Genomic DNA, 27,874 nt, shown 5'->3' on the forward strand with positions numbered 1-27,874 from the left:
CACACACACACACACACACACACACACACACACACACACAGAATGGGCAGTGAAATGCCATCTAATTAACAGGCATACATATGCATGGTCCCTCTTACTCACGCATGCACACAGAAGGCCGGTTTGTACGCCACCATCCTGTTTGCATCTTTCTCAACAATGACCGCTGTCATGGCTATTAAGAGAGATGACTGTTTTAGGGACTAGCAGTGGAAAGCAATGAACATCACGATCGCACCAACACACCAACACACCAACAAAGGAGCTAATCTGAATCATGGGCATTTGTCCGGTAAGCCTCGCTTCACGTCCTCGCTCTTTGAGCTTTTTGTTTCTGTTTCGTGCACAGCCACGGCTACACAAAAGGATAAACGTTTCAAAGGCCCGATGCGGTGAATAGAGTCAGTGATTTTCAATGTGTATCTGCAGGGTGGAGAGAGCCCAGATGGAGACGTGGGGAGAAGGGAGAAAGCTCAATGCCAGAGTGGACAGCTTGATGGTAACAAAAGCTGTGGCGGATGGCGATGCAGTGGAACCCGCATGCGGTGTTGCTCTCTCTCTCTCTGCGTCTCTCCACATAAAACACACACACAAAACGGTACCTTAAAAAACACACACACAAACACACTCACAGTGACTAGTTAGGAGAGCGCTGATGAGCAGTGGCCCTCATCAGCGGCTGAGGGCAAACGTGTCCGGCAAACAGCGGACACGCGTTGCAAAAAGTATTTGCCGGGACGGGCGTGCCGGTAAGCAGCGTGGACGGCAGTTCCGCTGGTGGTCACGGGGGGGGGGGTTGTAGCAGGCGGCAGACTGCAGCAGTGTGGAGAGGAGTGAGGAGAGAGAGAAAGAGGGAGGGAGAGAGGGACCGCATAGTGCTGATCAGATGACCTCGCTGCTGCAGTTAATGTTCTCTGGCGCTCAGACACAAGGCTCTCCCTCATACCGCGGGGCTGCTGTACTACAAGCTATTGTGGTGGCAGGAGTGATGTTGTTGGAGGTGTATGCAGGAGGAGGGGGGTTAAAAATGGAGGGAGTGGAGGAGGATAAGGTGGGGAAAGAAGGGGCACACGACACAGAGGAGGTATATGTTACTAAAGCAGTGCTCCGTGTCCTTAATCCTCTGTGGCTTTCTTTCTTTCTTTGTCTCCCTCTTTTCTCTTTGTCTCACTCTCTTGCCTCCCCCCCCACACACACACACACACACACACACCTCCCCTCGCATCATTTTGCCTACTGCCGCACTTGCCCCCCTCTCCCTCAGCCTCGTGCCTCCCTTCTTCCCTCTGCCTGTCTCTCCATTGCTCCCTCTCTTCTCTTTCTCTCTCTGCAGTGCAGCACAGTGATTATCATTCCTCTCACAGAGGCAGGCCTGATAGTCAGATACTGCTGAGCACCCTTCTACATCACCTGCTTCTAGGGGGAGCAATGGAGAGAGAGAGAGAGAGAGAGAGAGAGAGAGAGAGAGAGAGAGAGAGAAGGAAAGAGGGGGGTGGACTGCAGAATAAGAAGGATGAAATGACAGAAGGGAGAGCAAAGCGGAGGGTGAGAGGAAGCAGAGAAATATGGGAGGGGGGAGGGGGTATAGGGGTAAAGCAGAAGCGTGGAGGAGGGAGGGATTGCTCTTACTGCAGAGGTGGTCCCACTGCAACACACACACTCTCGCCTGCATAGTTATAAACGTGCCAGCGAGTGTGTACGTGCACACCTGCGAGTGTGAGCGCAAGCAAGCAGGTGTGCCTAATGTGTGGATTCACTGCATCCGCATGGAAGCCACCAGTGTGTGTGTCTGTGCGTCTGTGTGTGTGTGTTGTGGGAACAAGGCGCCTCGGCTCATCAACATCTGTGAGTCAGACAGCCGAAGAAATGCCGCTCGTATTGCTTCATCCCTTTTACCCGAGCCGAGTCTCAACCTGCTCCAAACCATTTTCTGCGTTCTGCAAATACCACAGCGGTCCTCCCTCTCTCCCCCCTCCCCAAAACGGCATTCTTTGTCTCTTCATTTCTACTTCAGGCTGTCTGTGGTCAGAGTTGTACAAGTCGGGTCCCCTTTCATCATTGGTACATTTTCACAGCCTGCCACACGCACTGATTAACAGCCCCGTCTTTGTGTTTCAGCCATTTATAGGTTGTTTTATTCATCGTGTGACTTTTCTCTCTCTCTCTCTCTCTCTCTCTCTCTCTCTCTCTCTCTCTCTCTCTCTCTCTCTCTCTCTCTCTCTCCACCTGCTTGACACTACGCGCGCACCGTGTAAACAGGACGTTTTGCTCTTTCCTGCATAGCCCGGGGGAAACTGCATTCCAGCGTCCCCGCACGCGTCGCCCCCCCCCCCCCCCCCCCAACATTACAGCAAATACAGTTTCAGACGAGTTCTATATTTAAATAACCCAGTGTAAATATATCATCCTCAAATAAATTGTTAACACATCTGTCCTGTTCGCGCGGCCCCCGCGAGATGCCTCCTGTCAGGATATTTCACTGTCTCCACCCCTCCACCCCCCCTGTTGCCTTTGATGCATAACTTAACAGTCGACAGCAAAAAGGTTTCAGAAGATTTTTCCCGACAAACACTTCAGAGATTTTCGAGCACATGTGACCTGAGAACGGAGACTTCCTGACCGGTCGACTCCATCGCTTAGTCAAAGTTTTGTTTTATTAGTGTGCCTCATTGGCACAGAGGAAAAGGGATGGTAAGAAAAAAAAAGTGCTGAGATGAGTTGTTTTTTGTTTTTTTTAAACACCCGAAGACATTCATGTGATTTTTCACCACCAAACTTCACACTTTTAGGTGCTTGCGGGGGGAAAAAATCTGTGGAGAGGATGTGAGAATCTAAACTTAAAGTGATAGAAAACCATAGTATAGAGTGGCAAAGAAGAACACATTGAAACATGCCACCAGCAGAACCACGTCTTCTGTTCACTTTAAATATGCACATTAAACAACAGTGTGCATCCTTCCATGCCGTTAGTGTCGCCGCGCAAAGCATCTTTACGGTTTCATCTGGCTTTTAAAAGCTTTAAAATCAAACAGAAAAAAACAGTCAATACAAACTCTTCACATCTCAAGAATGTTTGAATTATAATAAACTCCCAGTTCACTCACTCATTCCAACATCCGCTCCGCTCTCAGAGAGTGAGCACACACACACGCACACACACACACACACACGCACACACGATTGCTGGCTGCATTAGCGCGGCACTCTAAACGGAGGCAAAACAAGAGAGCAGAGGCAAAGGTCATTTCCCCTGATCAGCATTCCAGATATGAAGTCTGGGTCTATACCCATGTGGTGTCAACAGCAGCATATTAGTTTTCATTGTGCGTTGTGGAAGCAGAGTGCAATATCACCTTACGTATTCTGTTGTCGCTGCGATGTACAGAAGACTGACATTTAATTATTTTTAGGTAGTAAATAAGCTATCGTGTTATGAGAGACAGGATGAGGTGACGTAATTTGATGACATGAATAGTGATAATAGACTATTGATCTTGCATTGAGTATCAAAAGCATGCTTGTCTAGTACGGACAGCTAAGCATTAGAACATGTTCTAAGCATTTATTCACGTATTCAAATTGTGGGTTGTTGTTTTTTTAAGTAATTATTTAATTGAACCTTCTCTAATCATTCAATTGGTCATCCTGCCTACTGGAGCTGCTAAGCCACTTAAAGAATTCCATAAATCTGGCCTTTAATTGAGACTTTCAGTGTCCCACGAGGGTCACAATCCTGTTTCTGGCATGCAAATAATCACATTTAGGCGTATGGATGCTTGGCATTAAACACCACACGTCCGCAGGCTGAAACCACCAGTGACGGACGGCCGGCGGGGATATTAACACGCTGAGCTACACCCCTCAGTCAACGTTAGGAAAACTCAGCCGTCTGGAGGGAGTGATTACAAATTGGATGCCAGGTGTCTGCTTGATTGACATTTGGCTCGTGAAACTGTCCGACTTCTGCCTCGTTTCAACACAGGAATGAAAAAAAAAAAAACTCCTCTGAAACCTCCTCTGCCTCCAGTTGCGGCACAGTAACACACGCTAACATGCAGCAACATGGAGGCAAGTGGGCGAAGAAAAAAACAAAATCCATCACGACAGAACGGCCTTTCGTAAACCGATGAACATTTGTGAAATATGAGAAGATATCATCCCTCATTAAAACGTATGAATTCCGTCTGTCACAGTCTGATGCATTTTTAATAAAGAAAAGCAAGCAGCCAAGAAAAAACGTCTTATACGTAATTAGAATCAATCTGAAAGCTGTTTAGTCCAAATGCAATTATTGAACAGCCCTCTTCAACTAATTTGGCTACATCCACTCTATCAAATATCAATTGAAGAGCAAAAAGCAATCACACACTGTCGGTGGATATCGATCGTAATAAAAAATGTTGGCATCAGCCTTAAATAAGTAATTTTGGTGCAGAAAATGAATTATGAGTTTATTGTGCTGGATGTTGACTCTAAAGCAGTGTATCTAAAATCGTCAAGTATGGATTATACTTGACATCCTCGCTCTGCTTGCGTGCAACGTGACCTGAGTGTTGGTATGAGCGAAATACTTGTTATGTATTAAAGAGGAACCAATCTATATGTACCAAACGTATACATAATACAATCAGGCGCAACATGGTGGCTCTTCTCCGTACCTAGATGATGTGAAAAACAAACGAGACTGAGCAGAGGGCCAAAAGAGAAACGGGGCTTCGTCCTGCAACCGTATTTGTAGTTTTGGTTTATGCATAAGCCGCATCCTGTCAATTCATTATGCAGACCAGAGCGTGGCAGGGCATAGACCAACACAAACACACACGTCCCAACGCGCTTGCAGACACGCGCAAACGAGTCAGACGCGCAGATGTCGCACATACGCGCGCAAAAAACGCACACGTGTTGAATACGCAGACACGAGAAGAGAGGAAGACTGTTAATTAACCAGAGCTCGTTAATTCTCTTTCAACCGACAGCGAGGAGGTTTATACACTAATTACCTTGATGACTGAGCCAACCTGCGCACGCACGCACATATGCGCCACCTCGAATTGCGAAACACACACACACACACACACACACACGCACACACACGTGTACTCTCACAGGCTGACATAACACAACTTGCAGGCTTTTAAAGTCTCGTACACTGCAGTAAAATACAAAGGTGCGAAGTCTCACTCGTAAGCATATGCACACACACACACGCGCGCGCGTGCGCTGGAAACTCTAGCCCTGAAATGAATATTTCTATATTGGGAGCTTTTTTCTTTTTTTCTTTTCACGGTTCCTTCAGAGCTCAGACCCATCATGCATCGGTTTGATTCATACCTTTCTGCCAGAAATAACTTCACAGGATCTCCCATACTGTATCAGGAATGCTCATGTGCTTGTACAGTACGGCTGCGCTACACACGCGCGCACAAAACGCACTCAACGCGCCCACTCAGACACGCTCTCCGCGCCTTGCAAATGAGCGAAGCTCCCATGTCAGTATTGAACTGTAATGGCCCGTGTCAGATTAAGGGGAAGGTTTTTTTTTCATGTCCTCCGTCAAACTCAATTAATATTCCATCAGGCATGAATTCATAGGCCACGCTGGACCTTAGCCAACTCATCCGCATGTGTCTGTGTTCGAAAGTGTGTGGGTGTGTGTGTGTGTGTATGTGTGTGTGTCGACGTTCAGATATTTAGTAATCAGTCTTCATTCCGATAGCTCTTGACAAATAATAAAAAGTATGCGCAGGCACACAAACATGCTTTGTGAGTCAGTTTGGGAAAACATCAAGGGACGCTTGGGTGTTTTGTTTGTTTTGTTAGAGGAAGAGATGAGCTGGTAAAGCAGACAGGAAATAAAAAGAGATCCGTTTAAGATATGAGCAACGAGGTCAGAAGCTTTAAAAAGAGCTTATTGATAGGAAATGATGGGGAAGGGGGGGGGGGGGGTAGAGGTATGAGTGAACGAGTATAAGGACACATTTTGAAAAAGAAAAAGAAGTGAGACAACAATGGTGAGAGGCCAGAGGGACAGAGACATACTGTGCGGAAGAGACGAGAGGTTTTGTCAATGAGCAGAAGACTTTCAGATGGAGAGGACGGAGGATGAGAGAAAAGGAGGGAAAAAAGGGGGTTAGGGAGTTATGGGTCAATAAAGCCTGCTGTGGGGAAGAGGAGAGGCACTCATAACGAGGTCAAGGACACATCATCGATCGCCACGTCATAAAGCTGACGGGCAAGAGAAGGGAGGGTTGAGGGGGGGGGGGGGGGGAGAGGGAGGGACAGAGGAAAGAGGGAGAGTTACAGCTGTGAAAAGCAGAGTTGACTGCAGGATCGTCCGAAGGAAGGGAGGGAGGAGAGAAACAGAAAATAAAATTATCAGGATGAAGGAATGGAAGCGGGCAGCTCTGGGCAGAAAGAGGGTTAGAGGGAAATTGAATTAGATGAAATCATGGCTGAACAGATGAATTCTGTAATAGAACAACACACACAGAGAAAACAACCAGCAGCAGGCCTCCAACAGTAGTAACTCTCTCCTTGTCTGTCAATCAAGTTCGGCCCTTTCTTCATACATATAGTTAAACATCCATTATGTAACATAAATACTCAGCGATGTTTTAAACATTTCAATCTGTCCAATACTAATACTAATGACAGCCCCATCAGCCACAGCTGTGCTTTGTGATAAGTGCCAAATTAGCAAACATTAGCATGCTAACACGCTAAACTAGGCGGTGAACGTGGTAAACATTATACTCGCTTACCACAGTGGCGGAATGAGAACTCAGATCTTTTACTTAAGTAAAAGTAGTAATACTACATTTAAGAAATAACAAATAAAGTCTTAGTATAAGTATCAGCATCAAAATATACTTAAAGTATGTAAAATTGTCACTGAAATGTAATGGGGTAAAAAGTACTATAATTGCCTCTGAGATGTAGCGGAGTAGAAGTAAAAAGTAGCATGAAATGGTACAAGTACAAATACAAAAAAGAATTAAGATTTAAGAACAGTACTTGAGTATATGTACTTAGTTACATTCCAGCACTGGCGTAGCATCCCTATGTTAGCATTGTCTCACAGAGCTGCTAGCATCGCTGTAGACTCGTGGAATGCGTTCCATCTACCTCGGAAATCGGAAGTTGTACTTGGCAATGGCGTCACACCTGAGTTGACCGCGTTACGGTACAACAACTCGTGAAACTTAATGTGGCTTGCTCCATTCAGGTTAGCCATTGTTAGCTATATAGAAGGCCGGAGAGGGATAATTTCAATTTTAACCATGAAAAAAACATTATAACGTATTGCAATGAGATCTTACGATTAACTTCTTTCTTATTGCAAGAAAACAAATCATGATCCTCACCCGGTCCCTCTCTCTCACTTGTTCGCCCATTTCTTCCCTCTGTGTGCCATTGCCCCTTGGTCTGAAAAAAGAGGTCGGACTGCTTCATCTGAACTAATGCTCTAAAAATACATTGCTCTCTCTCTGCGGAGAGTCAAGATGAAGCCACTGCGATTCCAAGGACTGCTGCTTCTCTATTAGAATCTAATAGCTCCTCCTCAGTCTTGCTTGTGCTCACAATCTCTGCTGTCTGTTTCTCTCATCCCTTTTTTTTAACCATGTGTGTCAAGAAATGGCGGAAGAAACAAGTGCTCCGTTAATCCCCCCCCACACACACACACACTCCCTTACTTAATTAATTTAGCTGTGCATTAGGTGAAACGTTCCATTTTTCTTTGAGTGTTTGGAAGGAAAAGAACAATTGGTTTAGTTTGGGCTTTTAATGCCAGCCGTCCATCCGTTTCCCTCCAGATTATCTCGAGGCGACGTTCCCAGTTAAGGTTTTTTTTTTTTTTTTCGCCCTAATCTGCGTCTTCCCTCTGTTCCCCTCACTTTCTCGCTATACGCCGCGTATTTCAAAGCATATCTAAATTGAAAGGGATGTCATTTCTTGCGAATAGATAAATGAGCATGAGAGGAGATAGGAGGGGCGTTGTAAAGAAATGGGCTTCCTGGTGCAGAGTGATCCCTCCAGGCCAGACGGAGTCATTTAACTCCTTCTGATATTCTCTCAGCATGGATTTATTACGCTCTTCTTCTTTTTTTTCTCCTCCAAAGTGAAAACCGGTCTGCTAACTAGACTGGGGTGATTTGAGTGTTGAAATCACAGCAGGTGCGATGCTCAGTTTGAGCAAATGATGTGATTCATTACTGAATCATCACCACTTTTACCTGTAGGATTGGTGGTAGATTGCCTGTTGGTTTGTGTTCACAGTGATGGGTGCTGCCTGCTCTTCAAAGCCTCTGGGTTACACCAAAATCTTTCACGAATAGAAGTAAAACTCATTTTTTCGTTATTATTACTATTCAGATCCCAATTAAGTTCAACATAGAGGTCGCTAAAGGGTTAACAAAAAAAATATGAAATGAAAACAATGTAACGGATAAGGGTGATGATGTTCTATACTTTGTTAACAAATCCAATAAAAAAGACCAAAACCAACAATGCGTTAATCCATCTCTCAGTAGATTCCAACGTTCCTATCCAGCCTTCAGAAGATATCAATCTTAAAAAAACATTTCATAAATACAATAATACAGCAGATTCATTTGAAAACTAGATTAAATCATCGACCTAAAACACATGGACACTGCATTTTTATAAGCAAATGTAACTTTAACAGGAGTAACTATTTTCCGCTGCGGATGAATACACATCTGGTCACCTGGGGAATATTTATGCACACAAACCGTTCTGTACACACAGCAGGTTGGTGCAGCCGGGACCGACTTCAAATGAACCCACAGTGCCCAATGCCATCCGCTATAAAGGAACACGTCGCCCATTGCAACGATGTGTTTGATTCAAAACGACGGAGCTACGTCAGGCTTTGGATACACAGACCGGACTTGTCAATGAGATCAATGCATTGCAGGTTTTGTTGACAATCATAAAAAAATATAGAATCCAACTTCCTTTCACTTCATAGTGTTTTTTGACAGTGGGCTCTATATCGCCCAGCTGTTACTACTGGGCTCCAGTCCAGATGAAAAATAAGTGTCTCCAGGCCGGCCAGAGGTTTGTAAACATCCGCCATATCCAGCAGCAGTAATCTAAACTGGGATTAAAAGCCAATGGAAAACTTTGAAAGACCGCCGCGATTGGTTGACGGCTATTACCCTGCATTGTCGCAGCTAAGCTCATAATCAAGGCGAACACGATTCGGATAATCTCAATATGTCTTTGCGGACCCCCTTGTGGACCCCTCCTGTCTAATCCCCAGATTTAGAATCTCCGATTAGGAATCCAGTATGATTAATCCCATATCCTGTGTGTTTTCTGTTTTCCCGCAGGGAACCCTTCGCCGGGTGACCTTCTCCGTAGTCAGCCAGCCCCAGGACGCCGGCTGCTACGACAGCGGCCTGGAGGACTCGGAGACGCCGAGCAGCAAGAGCTCGTCGGGGCCGCGGATCGGAGCGCTGCCGCTGCCGGAGGAGGGCTATGAGCGGACCACACCAGAGGGCAGCGTGGGGGATGAGGAGCACGTGGAGAACGGTCAGAGCAAACGCACAAAGTCGCACAGTAAAACAGCCAATTATATTCATCAAAGTCACTCCGAAATTGCGGTCACGAGGCCACCAGATACTTTCATACTTTGTATTCTGTGAAAACACACACACACAAACACAATCACACCCACAGTCACTGCATGCTGCCAAGGTCTCAGGAGCCTCTCCTCTCCTCACGTGACGGGAATGTGTTTTATAGAATAAAGGAATTGTCCTGTGTGTGTGTGTGTGCTGTACATTGCTGCACATTTGTGTGAAAGCGTGTGTGTCACCTGAAAAGCTTATTTCTGAAAAGCTAACGGTTTGCTCGTCGGTGGCCTTGCCTTCAGTCGGCAGCCCAAAACTTCTCCTTTTACCAACAAAATTGTGTTTTTACCTTTTTTTCTCTACCAGGTCTTTGTCGAGGATGGAGACTAGCACACGAAAATGTTTTTTTATTTTGTTATTTTAAATTCTATCTTTTTCTCCTCTTTTCTCTGTGTACGCTCACGCCAGAGATGGAACAAGTGAAGCAACACACCAAGGTCACTATGACCCTGGTGTGTTGCTGACTGTACTTGTGGGGTTAAATGCTGCTTTCTCACCGACATGCTGAGTCTTGAGAATATTGTGGAGTTTTAATAAGTTTCCTTCACGGTCAGATAGAGAGAGGGATTGAACAGAGAATTAATTGTGTTTGTTTGCAGTGGCGGGCCGTGCATTTTATACCTGGGCCTTCAGTGCGGTCCTACTACAGTTGAACCACCTCCTAATAACCTCATTATGACGCCACAGCTATGGTTATTATTTGTTTCTAGGGGTGTAATAATACACGTATTCGTATTAAACCGCTCAGTACGAGGCTTACGAACCGAACAATACGTTTAAATAATACTTGTGCATTTGGAAGATGCAGAAGCTTAAATTGTGGGAAATATAATGTTCTTTCGGTGGAGCCACTGCGCTCAACCTGACACGCTGTCTGACACGCCCACCACGGAACAAAAACACTGTACTCAGCTGAGCCACGTGTGTTCTGGGACGCACACTAAATTAGCTTAGCAGGAAAAGCAACAGCAGCACACACGCTGAAAACTCTCCCCGCAGCGTTTAGCTGTTCCCTACAGATTTAAACACAATCCCCATTTCTCCAGACCATAATTCTTGCTTTTTAAAATAAAACAAATACATGAATACGCGCATGACGGGATGCTTTGTCATTAACGGACAATGCATATAGTCAAAATCAACGTAATTAACACAATGACAAGAGCAAACTCACAAGAACCAGTCTCATATATTTATATGACAACAAAGCATGACAAATCAATCCAGCAGACCTGCAGCGCTAAAACACGTATTCCGCCGCACACTCAATATTTGAATGGCACGAGCCATTCAAATATTATTCACAACAGAGGGAACAATATTCACCATATCATAAAAACGACACCATAGAAAAATGAACACAGTAGTAACGCTACTGCAGATGTAAAAAAAACGAAAGCACTTCACTTACCAAAGCTGCTGTTCACTTAAAGATAAAGTATAGTATAGTATATATGAGTCAGGGCTGCTAGCTGTTGGCCGACCCTTTCTTACGATGTCCAGTGGAAATGTCCTTCTCCAGAAAGGCGTTGCCAGTAAGTCCCAAATCTGTTTCTCCTCCTCCTTCAGCCATTGAGTGTTACAAAATCAAAGCTACACCAAGCAAAACGCTAAAAATATCATGTCAATGTCATAACTTCTTACATATCTTTCCACTTGAACTCTTACTACTGCTAAGTTCTGCCAGCTAGCTTTCAGCTTCACAACAGCGACGCTAGCCCACTGACCAATCACGGCGCACGTCATTGCTGAGCTGCATGTTAATGCTGACGTACTTGTAGGCCACCTAGACAGCTCTGACATGTCAAAGAATACGCCCAACATGTCAAACTAAAGATCTGATTGGTTGAAGTCTATGACAATCAACAATATCGTCCACATTTACTTAAACTGCTAAGGCTTCCTAGCAGGCCTCGGGCCTCTCTTCTTACCTAGAGACACAGAGGTGAAATCTGATTGGATAAAAGCTCTACTTAAAACAAGCTGCACTGGAAGCAGAGCAACTGACGAAGACAGTAGCTGTGCAGTGAGGAAATAAGCTAATGGGAAAAATAATTAGAATACATAAAGTGTATTTGGGAAAAATTATTAAATTATAAAATAGCTATAACTTTGTGATTCTGTTTAGGCCAGCAGAGAAGGCTTAGCTGGTCCTGACGGCCCACCACTGGTTGGTTGTAATTATACTGTATAATGATGTGCTTTTTTGGCTTCACACGGATTTACTGCCGCCGCCGCTGCCGCCGTGCAAAGGCAACAAACCTGGAATTAGTTTTCACAATACAACAGAAATATTTGATTTCTCGTGTTGCATTCTAACAGAGCAGAATTTGGAAAAACTAAACAGGCAATAAATGCTTTGTTTTCAGTTGCTCGTTAGATGCATACAGAATACTACTTTCCCTTTAACTGTCTGTAATATGACACCTGCGAAGCCGCATATACCTCATCTATCATCATCGTTGCAAGTCCCGTCTCCATTGAACGTGATGTCAGTAGTGATTCATAAAGGACTGGTTTACATAGATAATAACTATAACCTTTGACACTTGCAGGACATCAGCATCTAACCTTCTGAACCAACACATCAGTTCCAATATGTAACTTGATCTTTCCCTTGCATGGAAAGAAATTCAGATCTGTCACTAAGATTGCTGACTATAATCTTCTATTTGGCCACAACGGTGGATTGTTTTGACCTCACCTTGACCTTTCATGTGATTCTGAGCACAGCTGGAATTGGAAAATATGATTAAAGTCAGCAATTTCCAATTTGCTTTAACAGCATTTCTTTGGTTTTTAACTAATAAATATCACCATGAAACTTCCCCAGTTGATTGCTTACATTAAGGCAATTCTTTTTTGTATTACACGTTCTCTGAATTTGTATGTTTATATATACAAATGAGACATTGTCTTATCAAATATGGGTTGATTTGTATAATTTTCCACAACAGTGATCTGAACGTTGGATAAAGCCAGGTTCAGAATTGTTGTTTCATTGTGTTGACATATTGAAGTCAAAGGTTTTGACGGAGGGAATATTGGATGTCTCTTTGTATCACTCCATAAATCAGACAATACTGTCAACAGACGTCAATTTTCACCATCTTTTTAGTAATAAAATGTTGTATAAATCAGGCTTTGATTTATATATGAACAAAGCCCTCTGTAAAAACCTTCAGAATATAGATAGGAATGAAACTGGAAAGAGTGTTGTATGTAATTGGTACTGAAGGGGAGATTTCTGGTTCAGAGTCTGAGAATATATTCATTTTAAATGTGTATTGTAACATTACAGACATTTTGAGACTACAAAAAGTAACTAATAGATTTCAACATGAAACTTCCCCAGTTGATTACTTATATTAAGTCAAATATTCTTTATTATTTTATTTTTATTTATAATTATTTTCCTGAAAGAATTATCTAATGCTAGCTTTTGATACATTTAGGAGAAATCTACAGACACAAACAAGACAAAGTACTGAAATGAATACCTAAATGTGTATTTTGGATGTTTTCTTTCCACTAGTCTGAAAGAAGACATCCTTAATTGTCTCTTCTTGGGAGTTCCTGGTGGCCTAGTGGTTTGGACGCATACCGTATAATTGCAGCTTCCTCAGTTTGAATCTAGTTGTGTCCCTTTGCTTCAATCTCTCTTTTTGTCTTTCCTGTGTCCAGATGCCAGACAGCTGCCAGATGTAGCCCTAACAGGAAAGTGCACCAGGGAGTGTGATGAGTTCGGCCACTCTGACACCTGTTGGATGCCCGTCCACCCTTCGCCTCGCCAGCGCCACGGCAGCGACCCCCCACGGCTCTCCACCTTCGCCCCCGGTGACGACAATAACAACCTCCACGGCAACGACCACGAAAGCGACAGCGAGAGCGCCGGCAGCGCGGGGAGCTCGGAGCCCGGGGTGGTCGGCGGCGGAGAAGGTCAGAGGTTACCCTTGGCCAACGGGGATCCTCTCGGCACCCTGGGGGGAGGAGACCGCAACAGGAACATGGGCGACCACAACCGCAACCTCCTGAACCGCAAGATGACCTCGGCGTCCTACGACACGTTCAGCAGCGCAGGCTTCGGGAGGCGCCAGCAAGACGAGGAAGGAGGAGAAGGCCAGAACCCGGCCGAGGTCATACCTCTGACGCGCACCGGAGGGGACTACAAGACCACGTCCTGCCTCACGCTGTCACGCCGAGAGGTCTACCTGTGACGGCTAGGCGATTGAAGCGATCACTCCCTTTTCTGAAAGAAAAAACAAAACAGGGAGGGTTAAGACTTTACTGTCATCAGTTTGGAAGGCCTTTTAAACCTGCGAAGATGTGAAAATGTCAGGAAAAGATCTTTTCCAAAAGCTGTACATCAAATTGGATTTTGGATTCTGACTACTATTTATAGGCACCTAAACTTAAGCAAGCGATGAATCAACTCTTCGGAGAGCTCTGACCAGGAGTACTTTCTAAAAAAAAAAAAAAGCATTTTTTAACTACTATTGAAAGTTGCCCGCAGGCGATGATCCCATTACGTCCTTGTGGGGGAGGATGACTTCATCACTTCTTCTTTTTACCTGAATCCAGTGCATGCCTGGCCCTCTGCCACACAGGGGGTCCGTGTGAAGAAGAGAGAGGATGAGACTGAGTGAATCCTGATGCTATAAATGTCTCGGTGCATGTGGAAAACTTTCACCGGGGCTCCAGCGGGCAAGATTTGGACTCAACTGGCGAATCATCTTGCTGAAAAAAAACCACCGAGGTCTTATCATGTCAAAAACAGATGAAGGAGAAGTAACGGGTCTTTGATTGAGTTCCGTGGATCTAATCCAAACCAAGCAAACGTTCTAATGACTAAACACAACGCGGGGGGGATATTAACCAATCAAACTGCTGATCCCCGCGAGAATCTCAACGAGTCATAAACAAAGTAGTAAGAGTATGGCGACTGTACAGCTACACGGTAATGAGAAGAAAAAAAAGTGCTGATCTCTAAAATCAGGTATCTTTAAAAACATTCAAAACAAACTGCAACGACGTGAAAAGACTTTCTTTTTTTCTTGCAGTAATCAAATGTAACCACTCAAAACACAAGGTGCTCATAGAGCGTCAGTAGTGCCACAGAGTTCCGGCGTGTGTGAAAATACGTGTGCTATCATTTTTGCCTCCACACCCAGTCTGTATGTATATGTATGTATATATCGTACGTGTGTATTTGATAAGACGGCAGGTTTGTACTCTCTCTGCTGCTGTCCACCGTTTCCATGGGGGACTGAGGACGCCTGCCGCGTACCCTACAGGGTTCCTGTATCACAAATGTTCTTTCAAACGCACATGCACACACGTATACACACATGCATCACACTTAACACACACACACACATACACACACATCTGAGCATGTAAACACAAAGTGGTACAGTTGCATTTACAGAATGTGAACATGCATAGGGCCACAATTTATGACATGATCTGGTGGCAGTGTATCATAAATTATATAATAACTTGCATTAACTTTCGTACAGGAAACATTAAGCACACACACACAGTATTAAAACATACATAGAGACACAAACCCATATTACGATGTGCGCAAGTCATACGCACTATGTGTGTATGTGCTCTTAATCATACTTTTTTAACATATTGCCTCTCATTGAACTAGCTGTAGCATTTTGCCTGCTCCTCCCTGCCCCCACCCCCCACCCCTTCAGACAGTATTTAAACATGAAATGTATTTAAATAATTACTCATCTCTCTGACTGACGTGCTGGGCGACATTAAAAGGGAATTTCAGACATGTCATCTACTGTATGTAACGATAGACAATGCAGGAACATGAGATGTTCTGCATACTGTAAGTAGGACTCATAGAAAAACCAAATTTCTGTAAGGAAAAAAAAAGGACTCTGCATGAACGAAAGAAATGCTGACTTTGTTTCTCTCTTTTTTTAAACCACGCGCCTTTTTTGGATACCACGCCTATTTGGATACATTCGTATTACACGTGTGTGTGTGTGTGTGCGCTCACGTGGGGGAAGTGTAGATAATGATGGCGGCGAGGGAGTTAGCTTCAGTGGATTAAACTGTTCCCACTCGATCGTGGTGCGAGTTTGGTGGTAACCTTTCTCTCAGTCTCCATGAACAAAAGAAAACACAACGCAGTGGGAGCTGCGGAGATCCGCCGCACCCCTTTTTCACCACACAGTGCCGACCCGAACTCGCCCACGCCAATCTGCACAGATAACAGAACTTGCCCTTCACAGCAGCTACCGCACGAATCCAGACACACACTCTCTCCGCTGCGCCGGGGCCGAAAGAGCGTCTGTGGATTGAGGCCGGCGCATCTTAATTCCCATCATCAGTGTGTGGTTCTGTGGTGCGATAGGGATAATAGGGTTAGGTCGTCCCTGCGGTCTTAATGAGTTCCCTTTCTCCTCTCCTCTCCTTTCCTTGATCTGCGCTGATCTCATTAACGTCTGGATCGGTGAATGTAACACCGCTGGAAATTGCCAGTAAAGCGTGTCTTCATTTTTTTTTCTGGTTGTTTCGGATCCGATGAGGCGGAGGAGACGCGCTCGTTAAGGACATGTTGGTGGATCCTTGTAGAGCGTGTAGTTAGTCAGACAGGAGAGCAACACTCAGGTAAGATGTGTAACTACACTGTTCACTCAACGGTTGGAAAGTAGTGAGTCCTGTACATTACTTTTACAACCGGCGTCGTCCTGAGAGGTGGGTGTGCTCCTTGCGCGTGGTTACACGTTGTATATCTGTATATACCTTCAACTTGACAACTATGTGACCGACTCCCTTTAGCTCGTTTTAGGCCACTGATGTACTTACTCCCTAAGCCTTCATTACCCCCAAATCCCCAACACGGCTGTTTACTGAGCTCTGCTGTTGATGGACTGTGAGGATGTAAATAACTCAACGCATGGAGTTAATCTGTTCGTGGACGGTTCAAGTTGGAAAAAAAAGGGATTGGTGAAAACAATCATCCTGCGGGGCTCGTACACTGAAAGAAGGAAGGACACGTGCTCTTTCTCTGCGAGAAAGAGTTGGGACGAGTGTGTGTACTATTCAAAGAACTGAATGTCCAGCTTGTGAGTTTTGGAAAGAGACTCTTGACTCAGCCTTGCTTTCTCCTCGATTTCTTCAAACTGCCTGTTTTATGGCAGTTCTATTGCGGCACCTTTCAAACCCTCCCATCACCGGTTTGAGGGAACTTGAGCTGTACATGAATCGGTGTGGGTGTGTACCTGTTTTTCTTTCATTTTTTATACTGCACGTTTAAACATGAATATCTTTCAGTCTATCGCAAAACAGAGAGGGGAGACGGACAGAGAAGAGCGTGACGTCTGAGAACTATCACCCACTAATCGAGACATTTTTAAAAACAGACACTCCAGCGCACATCATGTCCCTGTCATCCCCCTTGTGCTGTTACTCTTATAGCCATGTACAGATAAAACTACACTGTAGAACAGACAACTGGAACCCATAACAGACAATGGCATGCCTAAGGTCTTCAAATCTGCACTTGAGAAAAAAAAGAGACAAAAAAAACCAACAACTGTTATTTTTATTTTCCTCTACTTTGTTTTTCTTTTCTTATGGGGCTGGCTCTGTTTTTTGCTGCTCCCTTCCTGTAATTACGTAATGAACTAATTGCATTTGCTATGACGAGTAAGAGGAGGAGCTGTCGAAGAATGGTTTGGTATGAAGATGAATCATGTAAAAGTTTGACTTTGACATTAAAAACTTCAAACACTCGTGTTTGTTAACTTTTGTTAGATTGTTTCACTCAGTAACAAGGAAATAAAAAATAGATAAAGAAATAGTAACAATGAGATAAACAATAGTAACTAAGAGATGAACAATAGTAACTCAGAGATAAACAATAGTAACTAAGAGATGAACAATAGTAACAATGAGATGAACAATAGAAACTCAGAGATAAACAACAGTAACTAAGAGATGAACAATAGTAACAATGAGATGAGCAATAGTAACTAAGAGATAAACAACAGTAACTAAGAGATGAACAATAGTAACAAGATGAACAATATTAACTAAGATGAACAGTAGTAACAATGAGATGAACAATAGTAACTAAGAGATAAACAATAGTAACTAAGAGATAAACAATAGTAACAATGAGATCAACAACAGTAACAATGAGATAAACAACACAATGAGATGAACAATAGATAGAATAGAAAACAGTTCCAAACTAAATATTTGCCTCAAGAATATCACTTTGAGACAACCAGCTATTGGTAGCGACTCCACACACATGGGGACACTTTAAGACAAAAACTGAAAAAAATATTTTTGGTTACCACTTTGTAATAAGATGACTTTTACAAAGGTTTATAAGCTGTAATGGATGGTTAATAAACATACAAACAAACTAATATGATATAGAACAGTTATAAGCCCTTAGACATTATGATAATGTTGGGGCAAAAACCAAGCAAAAATTATTAAACTTTACAATATTGACAATAAGTGGGTTTCTGAGCCGTTATCAAAACTCGCAATCCAATCGCCGAAAATATAATTTCTTGCAGAAATCTTTAGACGTCGACGTTTTTGATAGCGAATCACAGCATGGATTTTTCTATGGTGTTCCTCAAGGTCTTGGTGTCCTAAGTGGTATTTTGGATGGATTTTTGATCATTTTGATCAACTCGAGTTGAGTTGAAGTAAAATTAAACACCAAATCTGTGTAACAAATGGAATCAACACAAAAATCCCTGCAACCTCGTATCAGACATACGTTAGCATGGGAATAGCCATCATATGCTTTCGTCATAATGTTCCTTTTACACTTTCACAATTCATTTTAATTCCTTTTCATTTCTGATTTATGACTAGAATAACTTGACACACACTGCTGAGCCGTAACTCAAATGAATCTTCAGGTTCCCAGCTTTCAGCTGATGTATAACACTTCCATGTGGCATGTACTGTTGACCTGCTATCTCCCCCTAAAGATCCCCCACCTTGTGACCTTTTATTCACTCCTTGTTCATATTTACAACCTAAATGCCTTATTAGAAAATAAGGCAAACAATCTCTACTCAATGATTGCAGATGTTCAAACTTGCACTACCATGACAACTGTGCAAACTCCATCTGCTGATGATGACCTTGCGATACAGTGGAAAACTCCAGAACAAGCGACTTAGTGGACATTGAGTTGAGATTGAAATAATATCTTCAGTTTCCAAGGTCAAGAATGAACTGCGAAGTTCAATGTTTAAATGCTTCTCATGCCCAACCAACAGCACCAAAATCCTCCCATTTAGCAGAATGATACCTCGATACAAATATTATGTTAATGTGTAATGTCAATTTGCACCTGGCTGACACGCGTGCTGACTACAATATATTTTTAAGATATCACTGAAATGTGGCACAATCCATCAACCTTATCTTTGAAAGGTGAATTTTCTCAACTGAATCCCGCTGCAGGAAAACTTTATCAAATGTAGAGGGCAATTTGGACTTAAACTTATCAGAAAACGCTTCAGAGGTGTTAACTGCTGCAAAGATTAGTGTGAAGGACTCGAAATGTCAAGAGACAACACCTCTTGTCCAGTGTGCAACGCTGACACCATGTGTTCATGGATCAGTACTACTCTAGTTTTCTGATCCTTCTGTAACATGTTATGTATGAGCTGATGTCCTTTGTTTCCAATTCATTTTGGTCAAATTGAAGAATAGAACTAGAGAAGAGCAAGAAATCAGTTTCTAAATATACTCATCCAGTACTGAAGAGCTATAAATATGTTTCTTTGCATGTTCAGTCCAACGCCATGTCTTCTGAGAAGACAGCTGCCACTTTACTTTATAGCAATCTGGAAAATAATCATTTCTGAGGAGAAGGCTCTTTATATTTTACAATTAATGTCATGTCAGATGGATGATACATTCACTTTAGGTGTCATTTAGAAGTGTAAATCGGAGAGAAAGTGAAGTGCCAGGACATTGTTTCTTCTGTCTGTCTGTTCAGTCGGTTTGCCGGTGAACCAGGGGCGGAGTCTAGCCCACTAGCCCTAATTGTTGATGTGTGACATCTGCTCTGACTACCTGAGTTTAAAAGCACTCTTTATTTGCACCGCTTTGTTTGCTCTTTGTTTTCTTTTGGTTGTTTATTTAATTCAAAGTTTGGTTGATTCAGTTCATCTTCCTGCTTCATGTTGCTTCCCTTGAGCCAGGGTTGGATGTTATAACATTATGCATCAACCAGTGTTGTAGTCAAGACTGAACTGAGACCAAGTCAAGACCAGGACCAGAGTGTCTCGAGACCGACACAAAACCAATACTTTGAAGGGTTGAGAGCGAGTCATGACTCAAGACCAGAATGTATCAAGATTATAAAATAATCAAAAGACTTGGCAAAAGGGAATCTTATTTCTGGGAATTTTCCTTTTTTTTCCTATAAGCAGTCACATAAATTATGTTAACAAATGAATCACACAATGCCAAGGCAATTTAATGACATCTCCGCAGTTGACCAGTCAGGACCGGTCTGGGGAAAATATCCAGTCGTCTTTGTCTGACAGTCTGGAGACCACTTTTTGAAAGTCTTGGTCTCTTGGTCAAGAGGAATCTTGAGGACTACAACACTGGCACCAACCATACAGGGAAAATATGATGATTTGAAAGGCTAATAAGCACGGGAATCATTCACTCCATGTACATCAAAACCAAACATATTTTAATGCTCAATTATCTTCAACCAAATGTTTTCCATCTTAACAGGCCAGGGAGTTGGTCTGCACTTTGTTCTGGTCCACATGCCCATCACTTAATGCAGATCCACGGCCGCCCACTAATTACATCTTTCTAACAATTCCAACTTAATATTCATATCGCAGGTTGAATGAAGTCTATTGTTTGAGGAAAACTTGTTGAATTGTGGGGTTTTTTCAGGCTAATGGGGTTTAGTTTAAATGCCAAATCATGGCTTCCTGGGTCATATCATTTTGTCTCCTCATTATCTGCAATTAGTATAACCACTTCAATTAACATGCCAGCATGTGTCACGTCCAATAAAAGTGCTTTCAACAAAAATAATGATGAATTACTGACCACAGTTTTAGGTCTTCGGGAAAGAACAGGCCAGACCATCCCCAAAGGGCCGACTGTTCTGCAGCCTGCAATAAAGTCATAAAAACACACATAAAAGACAAATCATTAAACCACACAATAAAAGGTATTAGCAACCTTTTTGTGGCATCAAAAGCATCAGGTATCGTATCAATCAACCTCGTCATAAGTCATCTCTTATAAGTGCCGACCGTAAAAGGCTTTGTAAATAAATCACGCCGTTTCACCGGATAAATGGACAAGGAGTTGTCTGCACTGCAAAAAAAAAGGATGTCGGTTACTTTGAACTCTTAATTAAATGCCGGGGAAAGACCCAGTGGATGTGCATTTTATGGATTTCATAAAGATGTAGAGGAAAATGTTACGAGGCAGGCGTCTGGGGAGGTAAACCGCAGAATGTCAACCTCTTCACATGCTGTCCAGTATATCAAATGGTCTTTGGAGTTGTCAGATGCTTTCAGGGGCTTAAGCAAACTCCTTTTTCTGAGTGAAAGTGAGCTGAAGTGAATTGCCTTCACATGCAGACAGAAAGAGAGAGAGAGAGAGAGAGAGAGAGAGAGAGAGAGAAAGAGAAAGAAAGAGGACTCATGGCTTCAAAGTGAAAAGATATAATCGTATAATACGTTGAAATGTTTTCTGATGTCCAGTCAGTTAACATCTATAGCAGTGCGCTGCAAGCCTCCCAACACCAAAGAAACATCCAGCATCAGTGGGGCTGAGCGTAAAGCCTCGCAGATGTGATAAATTGTGTCGGTGGTGATGTTCCTCTGTTGAGGGAAGCCTCGCAGCCTTGCTGGAAACATTCTCTCTCCTTGATACGCAGGGAGAGGCTGATTTGATCCTTCCCGTGTTCCTCCGTAGGCTGTCGTTTATGTCTCTTCATCTTTTCATGGTCACATCAGCTCCAACTCATCAAAGCTGGGCCATCAGTGGGCGAAATAGCAGGAGATAACTTGTATACAGCATGATGGAAAAGAAAGCATGGGATGAGAGACGATGTGAAATTTGGATTTCCTCACTGTAAACTGACAGGATCTAATGGAACCAGTCCAGCTAAATGTCGATGTAATGGTCCTGGAGTTTTGGGACATCAAAACCTTGATGCTCATAAGTCACTTTATCCAAATATTAGATTTCCAGACTCACAAATTCTTACCATGATGAGGGTGTTAGACCAGTTTAGTGTAAAGGTGTCATTGTTCAATGTGAATTTGGAATTTATACTCAGTAAAAAAAGAGAAACTAGAATTCCAATTAGAAGGAGTTTGTCCATTTGACTGTTTCCCCCCTTGCTCTCCAGCTCTGTGTCATGTATTTGTATTCTTATTTTTTCCCGTAGTGTCAAAGTTGTGGCGTGTCTGTCTTCTCTGTCCTCATAGATGACCCTGAGAACGTGGTCCTCTGAAAGTAATAACGACTTGTATAGTGTGTGTGTGTGTGTGTGTGTGTGTGTGTGCGTGCGTGCGTGCGTGCGTGCGTGCGTGGGTGGGTGGGTGCGTGTAGCTGACCTGCAGGCACTGACGTGTGATTTGCTGTTTCAAGTGATTGCAGAGGTGAGTCTCATCTGCTGATTGGCAGATAGTTGAAAGCCTCTGGCTTCTGAAAGCCCAGAGACAAATATCCTTCTGTGGCTCCACTCTCTTGTTGTTTCTCTCAATGAGTGCACAGCTACTCAGCTGTTGTGTGGTTACTAATTGAGGACGGTTTGTGGCTTGTGATTGCTTCATGCTGCAGTTGTGTCAGTAGGGATTCGTGGGTAGGTATTGACCAGCTCAAGGCTATAATTGTGTAACTTGTAACCATTTTTTCAATTTGTTTTTTTTGGAAAGGGCGGGGTATTTGAGGAATTTTGTCACTAAGTGAGATTGTTTGCTTTTGGCATAATTCAACTCTGAAGATAAACTGCTCCTTGAAACCTCGATAAAAATTCGTCATCCTTGAGAGGATTTGGTCAGGTTCACCGAGGTCGGGGCAAAGACGCCTGTCAATTTTGTAAACGTGTCATGCATCTACTAAAAAGCCTGCGTCATGAACAGGCTTGACCTTTCAACAAAGCTCAACGTGGACACCAACTGGACTAAAAGTGTCACAGCCTGGATATCATGCAGCGTGTGGTAGAGGTTCCCCAGCTGAAAAGTATTTGTTAGCCTCAGCTAAAACAATTACTGCAAAGTGTACCAGGGAAAGAGAGTTGATGAAGTATAATCATTCACTAATTAAAACACTTAATCTTTGTAGAACGAATGACGTTTTGACAAAGAAAACCTAACGAACAGGACATCAATCTGCAGTGCAACACTTAGAAGATAACATAATATTAGTACTAACAGCACTATGATACCTAAGAGCTAATTGTAACCAACTTCAATCTTGCCTTTAGAATTATTATCCATTAAACATTGCATTTCATCACTCAAATGAACCAGAACTGTCCCGTTGACGCTGAAAGATTAATGTTATGTTTCCTGACAACCTTATTCTTACTTTTTGTTTGGATCTTACTCACAATGTGGCTACATTCAGAGGAGAAATCCAGCACATTTTCTGTTTATTGTAACGTGGATGCGAGTCAGATATTCGCAGCAGTGACCCCGAGGGACCTTCGGTGGTAGAAGAACAACACAGCTGGCTCAGTAATTCTCCTCTGTTATTTATTTCCCAAACATCAGCCCGTTCCTTTCGAGGCACGGGAAGTCTCCGGACTGCTATGGCACCTGTTCAGACTTCTGTGCATCGTGAACACAAACATACTCTTGTTTTCCATTTCTGTGTGATTTTATGACTCGCAACAGGAAAAAAAACAACATAAAAACTTGCATCATTTCAGTCTCACAAGCTCTATATGTTATCCCTTTGGTTTGCTCCCGGAGCAGATGGTAGCAGCAGAATGTAGGTCTCCGTTTGGTCTCTGTGAAGGTGATGAAGTCTGGAATCAGTTCATCTGGAGAAGAAGCCAGCCTTTTCAGGTATACAGCCTGCACGTCATGAATAAAAGCTAGTAGACTTCCCTGGGAAGATCACATAGCTGCAGAAATGTCAAGCTGCTGTGTGTACTCCTTAACATTTTTCCGTGTTTACAGAACTCCCCGATCTGCTGCACACAACTTGATTTAAAATTCTCTTATATTGGAGACATTATTCATGATCATGCGGAATGGGAGACCCTGCACTGCATCTCAGGATTATGCTAGAAACTGGGGACATTGTTTAATGTATTAAGCATTAAAGGTGGGTTAGAAATGAGACATCTTATCATACATGCTGTCAGTGAAGCCGTTTTTCTATCTGTTCTTCAACATAAACACAGAGGAGAGCAGGAAACAGTTTATGAAAGAGAGCATTTTGGTGTGATACTTATATTAATATTTATGCAACTGCTCCACAAGGACTACACATTTTAAAAGAAAACACCCAGTTTTGAACAAACCCGTCTACCGAGGAGTTTTCCTTTGAGAAAACACTTCAAAAACAAAGTGCTGCCAATCTCTGCCAGCTGAAACGTGAAAATGAAGTGAAGTAAATTAGCCGTTATTGTCGGGGACCGTAATAAAGGAAAACGTTCCTCTGGGACCGCAGATGGGTGCGGATACACTACAGATGCAGCATAATTAATTGTACACAGTGTTGTGAGACATCGAAGCTGGCATCCACAGTATATAAAAGGACTAAAAGTTTTGTGATATAATCTTGTTATCTAGTTGTTGTTGTTGTTGTTGTTATTTGCCAGTGGAATTTTGATACAGTATGAGTGAAGGTCATGTTATAAACGTTTAGTCAAAGGAACAGTTTGACGGTGGAGTTACCGACTCAGAATGACGCACTCGGTCCAGACTGGTGCAACACTAAACCTATCTTTGACCGTAGCGATCATTGCTGTTCATTTCACCACAAGGTGTTCACTGCAGACGCTCTGCTGTCACTCTTAAGGGAGCTGCAATAACCTTAATTTACAGTTTGCCTCTTAACTTCTCAGAATACTTCATGTTAAACACCGAGTACACTGTAGTCTACTAACACGCATTGAAATGTGTACAATGCACCTAAACTAAATGACAGCTGTAAACATATTTCCACTCCTGTATGAGTAAAACAATCCTCTTATTTAGACTTTACTGATTGCAAAATCTTGTATTATCCCTTTAACTGCAGTAGAATGCATAGAAATAACCCCACAGGAGCTGCTGGGGTTGTTTTACGTTGAGTAAACATTTTACCAGGCTCTAACTGACCATTTATGATGCCATTATCACTTTTAATAGTCTTTCAATTGCTTATGCTAATTGCTAATACAAATTACATTATGCTAATCACCAATGCTTCTATAAGCCCTATTATGAAATACACTTAATAGTTTCTGTCATTGGCTCAAAATATCACAATAAAACTGCAGAAGGTCTCTACATTTTAGAGCAAACATAATTGACAGTGGCAATTCTGGGACAGTGGGGGCCAATGTCCCTGTAATATTAAGCCTGGACCCCCCTCTGTCCGCCCCTTTAACTGCAGCAAATATTTTCCGGCATTTTTAACCAGAGAGAGGAAATTGTAATTATTTATACGGGGTGGTGAAATGTATGTCTTAAATGTTGCGCCTTCTTTAGTGTTAGCGACCACTCAAAGCTCTTTACAACATAAATCAGCATTCACCCATTCACACACACGTTCATACACAGAGGTGTCTGGTGGCACCTGTTCCTCAGGAGCAATAACTATTCACAGTTTGTCCAGCCATCTTTCAGTTTGTCCAGACCCTCTGTTCAAGTGTTGAACAGAGGGTCAGACTGACTGACTTTGTCAACCTTGAGCGAGTGAAAGTCTTTACTTTCTGCACGGACTGTCGCACAGACGTGAGCCCACCTGGAATCGTGGCAAGGAAATATTTGGATCTTTTTTTTTTTTTTTCGTGGACATTTTTCCTTGCGGGAAACCGACATTCTCAAAGCTCCTCAAAGGTCTTCGTATGTTCTCCGCCCATCCGTGTCCGCGTAGTTAGAGAAGGTTGGATGTGCACCGACAGGCGAAAAAACCTGCTGCACAGAACCTCCACAAAGGTGTACTGTCTCGTGGTGTGACGGCACTTTTGCAGGTGCGGACATAAATCAGCCTCCACCGAGGCTTCAGGCTTCATCTTTTAATGTGTTGATTATATCGTCTGCACTGAGGTTCTGTCTCGACCCTTCACACATACAAAGCAAGCAGGGAAAGAAATTTTAAAAAAGAACAATTTGCTGAGCTGACAAAAAGTCAAATGAGTGTAATCAAGTTAATGTGAAAAAGTGTCACACTAAATTTTAAATTATAATTTTCCAACATGAGCTTTGTAATGACTTTCTGTTTCAACATGGCCGATCATATATCATTAAACATATGCACTTTAATAATTCACCTGGTGCCTCTCCTGTCCTTGTGCTGCTCATTTATTTCCCCAACAACTCACAAAAGAATTCCACTGAAGTATTCTTCAATTCAATTTGTCAGAACGGATTTCTGAAATGAGGCTTTGTCTCATTGCCACAAAGCTTTTATCATGTCATGACAGAGCTGATTATTTGAAGATCACTTTAGTTGCCAGAACATCAGTTTAATTACTCTGTTATTCTATTTCACAATTTGTCTGTTTTTCTTTCACCACCTTTCCCATCCCCTCTCCTCTAAATGTATTGCTTCAAAGCTTTCATAATATCATTACAGCCAATATTTAATCCTGATCCATGAAACATTTTCAATTCATACACAGTGTAATATTTGCTCCTGATAACAGATTTCAGTTTTTTTGTCAATTGTGTGCTCCTTACCTCCATTTCAACTTTAAACTATCCATTTTTTCCTCCTTCTAATATTTGGGTGTTATTTTTTTGTGTAAATCAACCCACTCTGACATGAATTGAAACCTTCAGGGAGCCTTCTAATGTGTAGGTTTGGATAAAAGAATCACCCTTTTATCCTTGTGACCACAAATTTCACATTTCACCTTCCTGGGGATTAATCAGATGCAATACACGGTTTGCCGGGCATCCTGTGGTCCGTCACGGTTCCTTCGGACTCTTCTGTTGAACGCCTCAGCATTTTCAGTTCTGTTGGTTTGACTGTGTTGGAGACTTATGTTGTGTCCTGGCGGCGTTCTGTTTTAGGGCTAAACACTCAGCGATACACTGAGTGAACTGTTTTTGTACTTCAGTGTCCTGTGCGTGCTCTGTGTGTTCCTGTAGAACGTCTTCCCTTGCACACCTGTTTAGTGTCCAGTCTTTTCAGCCCTGCCTTTTTGTCCTGCCAGTTCTCGTTGTCTCGTCACCCAATCCCGGTGTCTCCCTTCCTGTTCTAGCTCCCTTCCCTCTCCAGCTGTGCCCCATCTCGTGATTAGCTCCTTGTGTATTTATACTTGTCTCGCCTTTCAGTTCTTTGTCAGTTCTTTGTGACCAGTTCAAGTGTTGAATGTGTTCTGATTTTCTTTGTTTCCCAGTGTTTCTACATTGTATTCCTGGTTGGAAATTAGATAATGATTTAGTTCCTGCCTGTTGCGGTCTCTGCATGTGTTCAAATGTGACATGGTCACAATAACCCCCCAAAATCCCCTGACTACACATCTACCATAACAAATGATTATTAAGAGAACTGTATCATAATCCATATCGAATGTAAAAGTTTAAGTTGTTTTTTTCCAGGATGCAAATCACATTTTTTAACACATTTTAACATTCCCTGTCACTGATGCTAAAATATAATCTAATACCACAAATATAACAGAACACGGGTTCTATATTGGAGTATAATTAACTATATTCATCGTAAGTTGAGGTTCTGATCACGTGATTGTGTCTCACTTGGCCGTCTGTGTGTTGAACCCATATTGTCCTAACTTAAGAGTTTGCAAATAGAAATATCACGTAATATCACGTAATATCACTCATGTTAAGTCGGTATTAAACTCTCAGACATGTTTGTTTTACCATCACCTTGACGACAGTCAAGTCTTTATTGATCATTGTTAGTGGTTCCATTGGAGACACCAGACAACAGCAACAAAACAGAGAGGCATAGAAACACTAAAGGTACCAAGAAAACATCCAGAATCAATGAAATAAATATGAAAAACAGCTCAC

The 27,874-nt window shown here is 42.7% G+C and overlaps 1 protein-coding gene across 1 annotated transcript in view; it reads left to right on the forward strand.

The window, feature by feature from the left end:
• The window catches only part of pcdh7a (protocadherin 7a), a 42,041-nt gene extending 24,616 nt beyond the window's left edge, over nt 1-17,425 (forward strand). The window contains exons 4-5 of the mRNA XM_031871938.1: nt 9,357-9,558; nt 13,344-17,425. Coding sequence (XP_031727798.1) covers nt 9,357-9,558; nt 13,344-13,876 — 735 coding nt within the window. The 3' untranslated portion in view covers nt 13,877-17,425. The remainder of the gene's footprint in view (nt 1-9,356; nt 9,559-13,343) is intronic.
• Nucleotides 17,426-27,874: the final 10,449 nt, after the last annotated feature.

This window comes from Anarrhichthys ocellatus, unplaced genomic scaffold, assembly GCF_004355925.1.
Source record: "Anarrhichthys ocellatus isolate YVR2014 unplaced genomic scaffold, GSC_Weel_1.0 scaffold61, whole genome shotgun sequence".
NCBI classification, from domain to species: Eukaryota; Metazoa; Chordata; class Actinopteri; order Perciformes; family Anarhichadidae; genus Anarrhichthys; species Anarrhichthys ocellatus.